The sequence below is a fragment of the Malus sylvestris genome, chromosome 1 (genome assembly GCF_916048215.2).
Source record: "Malus sylvestris chromosome 1, drMalSylv7.2, whole genome shotgun sequence".
NCBI lineage: Eukaryota > Viridiplantae > Streptophyta > Magnoliopsida > Rosales > Rosaceae > Malus > Malus sylvestris.
Genome location: NC_062260.1, coordinates 2,304,741 through 2,317,115, shown reverse-complemented (window position 1 = coordinate 2,317,115; position 12,375 = coordinate 2,304,741). Strand labels below are relative to the sequence as shown.

The 12,375-nt window shown below is 36.6% G+C and overlaps 2 protein-coding genes across 3 annotated transcripts; one reads left to right on the top strand and one right to left on the bottom strand.

Annotated features, from left to right (window-relative positions):
• Positions 1-548: 548 nt before the first annotated feature.
• Positions 549-2,795, top strand: LOC126618008 (NAD(P)H-quinone oxidoreductase subunit O, chloroplastic). Of its 2 annotated transcripts, XM_050286090.1 has the most exons (6): positions 550-850; positions 972-1,027; positions 1,557-1,622; positions 2,292-2,333; positions 2,440-2,499; positions 2,615-2,795. In XM_050286090.1, the coding sequence occupies exons 1-6, from the start codon at positions 619-621 to the stop codon at positions 2,642-2,644; spliced, it is 486 nt and encodes a 161-aa protein (XP_050142047.1). In that variant the 5' UTR covers positions 550-618; the 3' UTR covers positions 2,645-2,795. The 2 variants fall into 2 exon arrangements, with proteins under 2 accessions (XP_050142041.1, XP_050142047.1); XM_050286084.1 differs by having other exon boundaries at positions 549-850; positions 2,440-2,795.
• Positions 2,332-7,953, bottom strand: LOC126617998 (uncharacterized). The gene is given in 5 exon segments (XM_050286076.1): positions 2,332-2,972; positions 2,975-4,046; positions 7,150-7,185; positions 7,187-7,362; positions 7,809-7,953. Coding segments are annotated over 4 exon segments (1,335 nt in total). The 5' UTR covers positions 7,355-7,362; positions 7,809-7,953; the 3' UTR covers positions 2,332-2,913.
• Positions 7,954-12,375: the final 4,422 nt, after the last annotated feature.

Here is a 12,375-nt window from a genome sequence, read left to right as displayed (position 1 = left end):
GATCCAGATCTTTGAATGTAGCAAGTTCTGTTCATCGTGGTTTTCGAATTTCTCATCATCGTACTTCTCTTATACGTTTATTGATGATTATGTGTGCAGAATTTGTCATGTCACACGATTGAAAGTTCTTGAATTTCTATTCGTAGTCAGTTATGAAGTGATTGAACTTCTAGTTGCTATGATTGAAGTTCTTTTGGCTTTGTAGTGTTTCCTGTCATTTTTATCACTCCGTCAAAATAATGGCTTTTCGATTGTCCATGTTGACATTATTTATTGCTTTGGAATTGTTTTGGTTTGAGAGCACCTCGAATTTAATTCAAGATTCAAGATGTCCTCTTAAAGTTTGTTAAATGTAAAATTTTAATTATTTAACCAAAGAAAAAGTTTGATTAACTAACTTGGAACTATGTTTTAACATAACACCACTTGACTTATTTTGTTCCTCTTAAGTTTTTTTCTTTCTTGTTTCACATAAAATTCGTAAAAAGGAACGAAAAGACTTGTATACCCTTAAAAACGTGATGTAGTGATATGTACCACAGAAGGACTCCTTATCGTCTTGTTTTCTCTGTTGAGGATTTAATTATCTGTGTGTTTCTCCATCAAGATTCAATTGTCATGGCTTTCTCTGCGAGTAGTTGTACTTGTACCCTCTCTAAGAACCCTTTCTCATGCTTGTCTCCTTTCCCACGAACCCTGGGAAGAAACCCTACTCGTCTTTTGTCCATTAAAGCTGTAAAAGCTACAGAAACAGAAGCCAATAATAATAATACCGAGAAGCCGTCTTCGTCTTCCAATGCTCAACCTTCAACCGCCAAGCCGCCTCCCAAGAAGAAGCCTGTCTACTCCAGTGCGCACTGTGTCCTTCAAATTTAATTTCTCTAAACTAATTGAATTTTATGCAGCTAACTATACAACAGTTGTTTGTCTGTTCGTTTATTTATTAAATTACTTTTCTTTTCTTTGGGCAGTGAAGAAGGGTCAGATTGTGAGGGTGGAGAAAGACAAATATCTTAATAGTGTTAATGTGAGTACAAATTTAATTACTAAGAGATTCAAATTTCCCCGAAATAAATAAATAAGAGATTCAAAATGCTTAAGAATAGATATTTTATATTTTTTAGTGGTCGGAGAGTTTATAATAGATAAGATGTAAAAATACCCATCATTGCACAAAATGTAAATATAAATATTATTACATGTTTTTTGCATCGTTAGGGGATGGAGTCCACTAGGTGAAAAGAGAAAAGGTAAATAGGATTTCAAATTTACATTTTTCTCATTAGAGTAGAAATCACTGTACATTTAAAAAATGTATAATAAGATGTAAATGTAGTTTTTCTATCGTGGAAGCCAGAAATTAAGCTGCCAAAATCTAGTGTTAAGATTTATATATAATTGTGCATAATCTAAGGTGTATAATAAATGCATGTGATGTTCTATTTTCCTACTACACAATGATTAATAATTATCGATTGATATCAACCGAATATTACTTTAGTTTTTTCTTTGGATTTATATACTAATAAGATGGATGTTTGCACAACTTATTTCAGTATCTTTCGGTTGGACATCCACCGTATTACAAAGGATTGGACTATATTTATGAAGACCGCGGTGAGGTATAACCCTCTTCAAACTTTTAATTCCAACACAATACTTGCCTAAAGGATGTACTTTCTTGTCCAATAAAATCTGAAAAATGATTTTTCATCATATACATATTATATTCGGAATCGTTTTCCAGTCATTCATATGTATGTTGAATAAATGTAAAAATTTATCAAAGTAGTTACCAGTGTTTAAAATGTCGGTATTAGTTAAAATATTAATATGTAAAGTAGTGGAAATATCGATGGATATATCAAATATTGATATTGAAATCGGTTACTTTAGTTGAAAATGATATAAATTTAAAATGAAACTTTAGGAATTGTCAAATATTGGTTTGAACGAAATATAAAAGTTTCTCCTATATTTAACATATGCGTTAGAAATATCGACGATATCTGTCAATTTTAGCCTAAATTTAAGAGTTTCTCCAATATAAGGTGAAGTCTAGACTTCACCAACCATTTTCATCTCTTTCTCTGATTTTTTGGGTATTTTCACATAAATATTGACCATATCAAATAAATTTTAAACACTGGTAGTTACTAAAACCGTCAAATGATCAATGGAAGATGATTAAGAAAATGAACAGTAACATAATTAACATTACTCGTGAAAATGATTCCTGTACATGCATTTCCATGTCTATTGAGCGACTGAATGAAATCTTAATTTTTCAGATATTGGATTTGCGTATTTTTGAGACAGGAGAGTATGCACTTGTAAGGAAACTTTTTTTTTTTCATTATTTTTGCTTAACTAAACAAATTCATTATATAAAAAAGTAAAAATAAAAAGGACTAAATCACATTAATAATTGTGTTATAGGTAGCATGGGTTGGGGTCCCAACTGCGCCAGCATGGCTTCCAACAGACATGCTTATCAGGGTACCTGCGTGCTTCTTTCTTGCTAAGTTGGAAATTAGACTAGTTTAAAATATCGTCTCACTGCTTGGCGCTTTTGAGCTTGATCTTGTAATTGACTTTTGTGTTATGTTTGCAGTCAGACAAACTCGATTATGAGAGGCTGTGATACAGGATCCAAATGCATTAATCGATCTTCACCTGCAGCGTTATTGTATTTTCTTTATCACCTTCTGCTACAACTCTTACTGTATTTTTTTTGTAAAGATCGCTGTAGTCGACCGATCAAATGCACACAAACAACAGTATGTTTCTCGGCATTGTACCCAAGGATCGCCAGAATAATTATTTCCACAGAGCAGACCGGAAAGATAGATCGTTCTATGCTGTCAAACGGGTCATCAAAGCCGAGTGCCAGAGAATGAATCTGAACATGTCTTAATTGAAAGATGAGTATTCAAATATCCTCTTAGCACGCTTGTGGGCATTCATAAGTCAACCAATGAAGGAAGTGGCTGCGGCACAGGCACCTTCACTGGCCTGTATAACCTTCTTAATCTTTCATTGAAGTACTGTGATGACCCAATGACAATGACATTGGTTTTCTGAGCTTCTAACTCCTCCTCACCCTGCTTTTCGCATTGTACTTCACTAATACCACTCTCTACCCTGGTTTCTTCCCTCTGGCCCGACAACTTTTCTCCTACTCTACTGTCAACATCTTGTCTTCGTTCATCTTTTATGTACATAGTTTTCTTCTCTTCCTGCTGAATACCCGATTCTTCAAAACCGAACCTAGCTTTACCAAATAACGTGACAGACAATCTTTTTCTTGGAGGAGAGAAATCAAACAACTCTTTCTGGGAAGCGGATATCTTTACCAGTAGCGCTTGAGAATATGGACGACGTTGAGTAGGCTCTTCAGACACTTGAGAGTCCACAACTTTAATTGATTGATAATCTGTACTTGAAGAAGGTTCCACACTAATGTCTAGAAGTTTCCAAACAGGATCATCCCAAGATATTTTAGAGCTACAACAGTGCTTCTTAACATAATGCAGCTCCATACCCCTGCAATTGGGGGTCGTTGAAACAACCCATTTAGACAGTAGAAGCTGCAGAGAGCACTCTAATTCTTCCCTTGATTAGTGCATTGAATAACAGACATGCCAAACACCAAATTGGTCCCTTACTGCTTCGTTAAATTTCAACTTCCTTTGACTTTCATTACCTAGGAATTCTCCTTCGCAAGCATACCACTGTGCAGAAGGACAGATAATGAGAGGTTCAGGCTTTAAGTTAACTTGAGCCTCTGCAACCTTTGCCTTTGCCCTCTCATAGAGTTTTGGAAATCCATCAAGCAGCTGGAAGCGTGAAGATGGATCTTGAGAGACAATTTCAGGAGCTATGACTGCCAGAGCATCAAAACACTCGGGATTGATCACTTTATCAACATATATCTTCGATCCAAACATGCGGAACACACTAGTCAGTATCTCTTCCTGACCGAGCAGATCACAAGCTAAATACACCTCGACTGCATTAGGATGCTTCCATATACAATTAATTACCTATGTCAAAAGAACAAGAGGAAAAAACGACATGAGAGAGAGAGAGAGAACTGAAATGGTTTTACGTGCTAAGATCACAAACTCGTAACTTTATCATGAAATCCCAAAAAATAAAGTAATTAAAATAAAATGTAGGAGGAGGAGGAGGAGGAGGAGGAGGAGGAGGGGGGGGGGGGGGGGTTGGGTTTAGGTTTGCTAGAAAAAGGGAATGCAAAAACTAATTTACGTCAGGAACAAATATAGGAGAAAAATGTTTTCGTTTTCATATACTCACTACTAATATGCCACCATATGAAGAATTCTCAAATTCAGCAAATATTCATTAAACAGATGAACAATATCTCACAACCCCATGCAAATAAAAATTATTAAAAGATTTAAGAAAATATTAAATAACAGGAAAACACAGAGAAAGAAGAAAACAGCAGCATAAGAATTTAACAATCAGATACGATTAAATCACAAAATGAGTCAATATCAATATTCTCAGAATCATTCTTCATTAAGTAGGATAAATGGTTACGTATAAAAGTGAAATCAACCAAATTTGCAGTCATATGCATGCCTAAAGAAAGATGAGAATTGTAGTCTAAGATGTAATATGCAGTTTCTAATGCTTTCTTAACTCTTAGTAATCATCAGATGAATGTTAAAAGAGATGAGATGGCTATGTTTCACAATCTAAAGACACTTTAAAAATAGGAAATATGGTAGGTTACTTCAATAGAGCATGGCTTGAAAAATTTAATGTCCTAAAGACAGTCAGAGGTAATCAGCCACAGAGAGTTTTTGGTAGGCCAAAGTATAGATTCCATGTTTTTTGTGTTGGCACATTCCATATCCAAACAGATTTAACATTCTAGCATGTTGCAGTCTACTGCTTCACCATGCAAGAAAGAAATGTTTTGGAGTTTAAGACACAAATGCAGTGAAGAACCAAAATGGTTCAAGTTTCATAAGATTTTACATTTGCATGAATAGTACCTCAAATCGGAGGTTAGAGTTCTTGGGATTTTTGGGGTTTTCAGGTTCTAAAAATAGCATATATGAACTCAGGGACAAGCAGGGAGTTCAAATCTTACCTTCTTGACGTCGATCCGTGCTTGGAGTGTGAGTTTTGTTGTTCGTCCTTATGTGAGGGAAGGAGAGAGAGTGAGTCTGAGGGTGAGAGAGTACGAGAGAGAAGAGAGAGAGGGATAGTGTGTGTGTGTGTGGTCCACATGGGTCACCAATCCAAAACCACAAAAATTAACATCTAAGTCCCCAAAGCATGTCACACACACACTACAATTTCAACGTCCAAAGATAAGACCGTCATTTTACATCTTCGACAGTAGTAATTTGGGACGGGCTGTGACAACATAGCTTAAGATAGTACTATGAAAGGTTTGCTTCAGCCGTAAATTTCCATTTGAACCCAATTTTACTGAAATGTTTCCTTTTTCTTGTCCCTCAAACAAAATTTGGATTGGTCTAATGAGTTAAAACATTATTTTTACTTTTCTAATTAATATTTTATATATATTAAGTTTTTGGTTTTTCAGTGTCCTACAATTTCAACAGCTTTCATTCCTATCTTAAAGCCTTTGGAGTTTTGAGAAAACTTTTGTGAGCGTGTGTGTGTGAGCATGCAGGATGTTCTATGCTTTGTGAGAAAAGAAGAAAGCCTTAAGAGAGGTTCAAGAGAAACTTGTTTTGCCTTTAAATATTTTTTAGGCTTTTCATTCATGACCACGGCCTTTATGTTAAAACTTGATATTTAGAACCCTTTTCAATACCAAAAGAATTGACTGAAAAAGACAAGCTACTTGACAAATCTTGTGCCTTGTAGATAGTTCGACAAAACCAAATGATCCCTGAAGCATATGTGCCATGAACAAGAAGAGTTGGAGCACATGTCTTGGATCAACAAGAAAAAGTGTGGAGTAGGAATGAGGATGCGCTGAAATTTTCAAGAGTGGTTGGTGTGAAAAAGTGTTAAGGGAGAAAATCCAAACACACATCAATTGTTTCTTACAATCAACCAAGAGTTCATTAGGAAAAAATCAGCATCAGGCTGCCCTGGACTCATTCTGGCTGACCTCACACTTACACACTCCAGCTGAAGCTCAAAAGAAGTTTAGTCTTTAGTATCCTTCAGTTTTGAATCTTTTGATTAACGTTCAATAATACAAAGTAGTTACTTTTATAAGGATTATGGATAGGACCCAAGTTGATTCTCTCGAAATTCTCAAAGACACAATTCATGACAAACGAAACTAACACATTGATTATGGACATGGAGAGACTCAGACACAATGAATATAAGATTCTAAGATAATAGGCCTAAAAATCATGTGAATTCATTAATTAGATGAGTCGTTACAAATTCTCTAAATTATATAGTGCTTGGCACTTGGTTGAGTTTATTTATCACATTAAAGATTCAAACTAACGGAAGACGTGGCACAAAACCGAGTGCAATAGCGTTCTAGGATTCATACTGCAGATCCCACTTAGTGGGATAAGGCTTTGTTGTTGCTGTTTTTGTTGTTGTTTATTCAAGATTCAAACTAAGCTCATGCATGAAATTGTAGTCCTTTACACAATGAATGTAAGTCTAACTGTAGTCTTTTACTTTTATTTTCCTCAGTGTTGCCTTACTTTGAATGGGATATTTTTAAAGTGGATTAAGCTACTCAAAAGCTTATGTGTGTATGCACCTATATGGTCGACGTGGTTCACATGGAACTGTGTAAACTCTGTACAGAAGTCCTCTAAAGGGTCGAGTCGATTTTGTCAATCACCTCGGCCACAACTGGCCTTTTCTAATTTCTAGACAAAGTTTGTAGAAAACTTGTGTGACTTTGATTGATTAACTAATCTTTTTTTTCATAGGCTAAATTGATTAACTACGATTTATGAGAGCATAGTCTCCCACTCTCTAGGCCAAAGTTGGTATTGTATCATCGGAAACTAGAGTTTTTCACAAAAAATGCTTACACATATGTACCATTCCAGGTATAGTTTTGACCTATGCAACAAAATCAGATGAACACGAAAATAAGTAATTAAATGTCTAAGCTGGAATCTTGATAGACTGATCTTTGGCATTCAAGAGTACCTGCTGAATTGCTGACTCCTTGCTGGGGCATTTTTTAAGTGAATTTTCCAAATGTGCAGTCTAGAAATACATAATCAAGTTGACACCTGGGCTTGTGTCCTTTCTCCCCAAGGTACTTGGGTGGTAGACTTTGCAGACACTCAGGTGTGAGTCTGCAATCCCCAGTGTGGAGAATATTACTGAAATTGCCTTCGAACAAGAACATTACGGCTCCTGAAGTTCACACAACCCACGTCAAACAAGGTATTGTCTGTCAATAAAGCTATCCTCAAGCCAACTATAAATTGTGTGAGGTAATTAGAAGCAACCCCCACCACCGAAAAAACCCCTATCCGATCCCCGCCCATATTCAAAACAGATGACATGCAAACAAAGGCACGAGATTTTATCCTATAAACAGATCGATTCACACAAGAAATCATCGGTTAAAAGGATATATTCGTTCAGAACATTTCAACGACTTCAATTCGCTTGCTTGGCACAATGAGCGACAAATAATTTGAACTTTGAAGAGATCATTTAACTGAAGCTTAAATGTCACAATTAAAACTTGAAACAAAACAATTTGGACACAAAATTAAACAACCGTGAGTAATATGCAACTACAATTGATCTGGAAACCAATGGAATATATAGGTGAAGAAATAGTGAAAAGCTACCAGGACAGTGATTGGCGTCCAAGGCCGTAACCGTGAAGCGGCCATCAGGGTCGTCAATGGCCACGGATTGCCCAACCTCAAAGCTCACAAATAAAGATTCATCAAGCTGCAAAAGGCAGAAGGCAAAAATAATTAAAATGAAAACCTAGATAGATGGATAGAAGAAAATATATATATATATGAGAGAGGCCCGGTCCACCACATCCGAGCCCGTTCCACCACCGTAGCACGATATTGTCCGTTTTAGGCTTACCATTCTCTCACGGTTTTGTTTTTGGGAAGAGAGAGAGAGAGAGGCCCGGTCCACCACATCCCGAGTCCGTTCCACCACCGTAGCACGATATTGTCCGCTTTAGGCTTACCATTCCCTCACGGTTTTGTTTTTGGGAAGACAACCCATCCCAAATTTTATTATTTTATAAATCCTAGAAGGTGAAATTTACAAGAATACCCTAGAGGCGAGGGTATTGATTTTGTTGGTCGTTAGTTCACAACGCGTGTGAATTATTACCTTACTGTATTCCAAAAGCATGTTGATAAGGATTGTTATTTATTATTTCATTCATTTCATATTATTATTATTATTATTATATTTATTATTAAGGGTTTTGGAAAAAGGAAGAGGGAGTCTATGGGAAGGAAGAAAGAACATATAACTAGGGAGAATTGGAGGAGTTGGGACGAATCAGGGGAGGAGAGAGACAGCAGGAGGACGAATCAGGGAAGAAAGAAAGCAGGGAAAGAAGGGAGAGAGGGCGCACGGGATCGGATCCCCAACCCGTTTTGGTTCGACTCGACCGGCGGCACTCCATGCTTCCCTATGCTATTCATGGCATTTCACGGCAAATTGAGCCAAATAACCACCTGGAAACAACTTCCTAGCCTTCCCTCTACTAATTCCATCCCAAAATTCATGCAATTTGGCCTTGGATTCGCAAGAAATGCACCGGTGGGTGTGATGAAACCGTGCCTTCGATTTCCCCAATTCTGAAACGATTCCACCCAATTAATACCACCATTAGAATCTCCTTGACGTCTGGAACAAAGCCCATTCATTAGTTGGGACATCGGAGTTGAATTGAAGACGAATCAAGAACACCCATTTCTAGGGTTCCGACGTGTTTTGATGAAATTGGAATCTTTCCATGCCAAATTGGCCTTGGTCACAGGCGCCGATCGTTTGTGACACCTTGATGTTCGTGCTAGGAAGTTATAGCACGGACTCTAGGTGAGTGGATCTTTCCTTACTCATCATATGTTTCATGATTGATAATTCTATAAATGCTTTTAAATAAAACTGAGAAATTTATGTCATGACATATATATATTTATATGTTATAAAATACTATGAGATGGTTGAGTTAGATTTCATAATGATCTATCCATATGCGTATCACTATAAATGATTATTGCGAACTACGAATGGTTTGATCCCTGTTGAGGGTATGTAGGCAGTCTAACGAGACGTTAAATGCAGCCATATAAGAAATGAGATTAAATAATCAAGACCATAGCCTTGTTTAAGGAATTGGGCAATGTGTGTGGGCTTTTGGTTTTCAGTATATATTTATAAACTTGATATTTTTCCCAGAAATATGTTTAAATGAGATTATGCCTTGAATGCAATGCATATGAGTCTATAATTCATATATGAATTGGTATATGATGCATTATATATAATTGTATTGGAAATATGCCCTGAAAGTCAATCTTTGGAAGAAACTTTTCAGGACAATGAATGGATGTATATATGATTCTTGTACATCAAATGGCAAATATACTAATTAGGACTATCTCAACACACGATATATGTCCTAACTAGTGAATCCATGGACAATGGATTGATGGAAGAAGTAATCTAATGATGTTAGACTATAGAGACCTTCTTCACATAACCATTATGTCCAAAAGGTTCATGGTCATAGGATTGTCGGAGGGATACTGACAATGCATAGACCGGTACATACTATGTCCGCTTCAATTGGAAGGATGGAAAGTCTCGTCCCATTCGTGTAGTGACACTAAGACAGGTATGTAGGTGTTCATTAAGGGAATGAGTTCACTGAACACAATCGAACGAGAGTACTTGCATGGAGGTCTACTCACATGTCAAGCAAGTAACTCTAATGGTTGGAATAATGTAAGTAGTCCTTTGACCTGAGGCATCATAGTTGTCTTGTGGTTAGGTACTTGATCTTTGATTATGTCAAAGTCACTCCATCCGCGGGTGTCCACGGCATAGTTGGGGTTAAGCCACTTAGTCATGGAGGCAAGTGAATACACAACAAGGAATCTCTAATCCTCGTTAAGAGAGGATGAATACTCTAAGATATGATTCGGGAATCTTCGGCCGAAGTATCAAGCGTAATAAAGAAAAGCGTTCCTATACGACTCAAATGAATCATATAAGAAGGAATAATCACATTAGGGGTTTGACATAATATATCCATACCCTAGTAATGTGATTAAGAGTATTGTTTTAGAGAATGATCGAATTACATTGTAATTCCAACTGAATAGGTTCTCCGAACAAATTCTACATTAACTTGGGTAGCCATGATATATGGTTAGATGTCACTCATGACTTGTGAGTTCTTCTAGATGATTAAATGTAGTCGTCAAAGAAGAAGGTGAATTAAAAGTAAGTTTTAATTCACTAAGTGATTGGATTAAAAATAATCAATTGGATTGGTGCCAATCACCTCACTGCCTTGCTAATTAGAACCTAAAATGATTGTTCACCAATACACTCTTGTAGTGAGTAACTAATGGATTATGGAAATAATTAATTTGATTAATTAAGTGTTGTGATTAATTAGAATGTCTAAAGAAATCATAAAAGCGATAAAAGATCGTTTTGGGCTTAAAGAAAAGTTCGGGTCTAATTGGGCCCATTGGGCCTAAACCCATTGGCTTTTATTCAAGCATAGGATGACTTGAAATAATAAAAGCTCAAAGCCCAAACAACACTAAAGGGGCCGGCCAAAGGAGGGAGAGAGAGAGTCAAATGTTGACTTGTTTCTTTTTGGTTATAAAAGGAACTTTATAGCATAAAGTTTTATTAGGGTTTTTTGAAGTGTTAAAACAACAAAAGAGAAAAAGAAAATATCTCTCTCAACACTCAAAGGCCCGGCCACCAAAGGGGGGTTTAGCTAATCATCTTCTCACCCTTTTGGTTATTCCTTCATCCTTCTCACTACTCTTGTGGGTGAGGATCTTTAGAGGTCTTCAACTTTGGAGACTTAAGGAGAACCAAGGAGCACTCATTCTAACAAAGTGGAGGAGGTAAGGAGGAAGGCTAGGCTCAAGGAGTTCCAACAACAAAGGGCTTGGAGGTGGTCCATCCTTGGTCTAAAGTCTAGATCAAGAGGTATAAAACTACTCCTACACATTGTTCTTCAATAAATTGTTTTTGATGCATCTTACATAAACCTATGCATCTTGAAGGGGATTTGCATGACTATAGCTTTGATATTATTTGATAACATACTTCCGTTGCTTTCGTATATAAATTTTGAATTGTATATGCATGCTAGTCACTAGAAATCCCACATGAAATCTCACAATTTCCCTTCAAATTGTGGTGCTATGAATGCTCTGAAGTGCAAAGGTGAATGCAGGACACTCAGATAAGTTCAGGTACGTTCAGGTAAGTTTAGGTAAACTCAAGTAAGTATACGGTATTAGCCATGATTGATGAGATATGAATATGTCGTATAGGTCACTAGAGGTGACTCCGACTTATATGTTAGGTCACTAGAGGTGACTTCAACTTATATGCTAGCCATGATTGATGAGATATGTGATGAGATATGAATATGTCGTATAGGTCACTAGAGGTGACTCCGACTTATATGTTAGGTCACTAGAGGTGACTTCGACTTATATGCTAGCCATGATTGATGAGATATGTGATGAGATATGAATATGTCGTATAGGTCACTAGAGGTGACTCTGACTTATATGCTAGCCATGATTGATGAGATATGTGATGAAATATGAATATGTAGTATAGGTTACTAGAGGTGACTCCGACTTACATGCTAGCCATGATTGATGAGATATGAATATGTCGTATAGGTCATTAGAGGTGACTCCGACTTATATGCTAGCCATGTTTGATGAGATATTTGATGAGATATGAATATGTCGTATAGGTCACTAGAGGTGACTCCGACTTACATGCTAGCCATGATTGATGAGATATGAATATGTCGTAGGTCGTATAGGTCACTAGACGTGACTCCGACTTATATGCTAGCCATGATTGATGAGATATGTGATGAGATAAGAATATGTCGTATAGGTCACTAGAGGTGACTCCGACTTATATGCTAGCCATGATTGATGAGATATGTAATGAGATATGAATATGTCGTATAAGTCACTAGCGGTGACTCCGACTTGTGTATTATTATGAGTTATTAATCGCATGATTATTTGATATTATTGATGAGATGCGGTGTTGTGGTACATTATGATTTCTCTAGAAATTATACAGGTGTTGTAATGAGGGATTACATGTGTTATATATTTTCTATTAGTATTTTACTTACATGGCCACTCA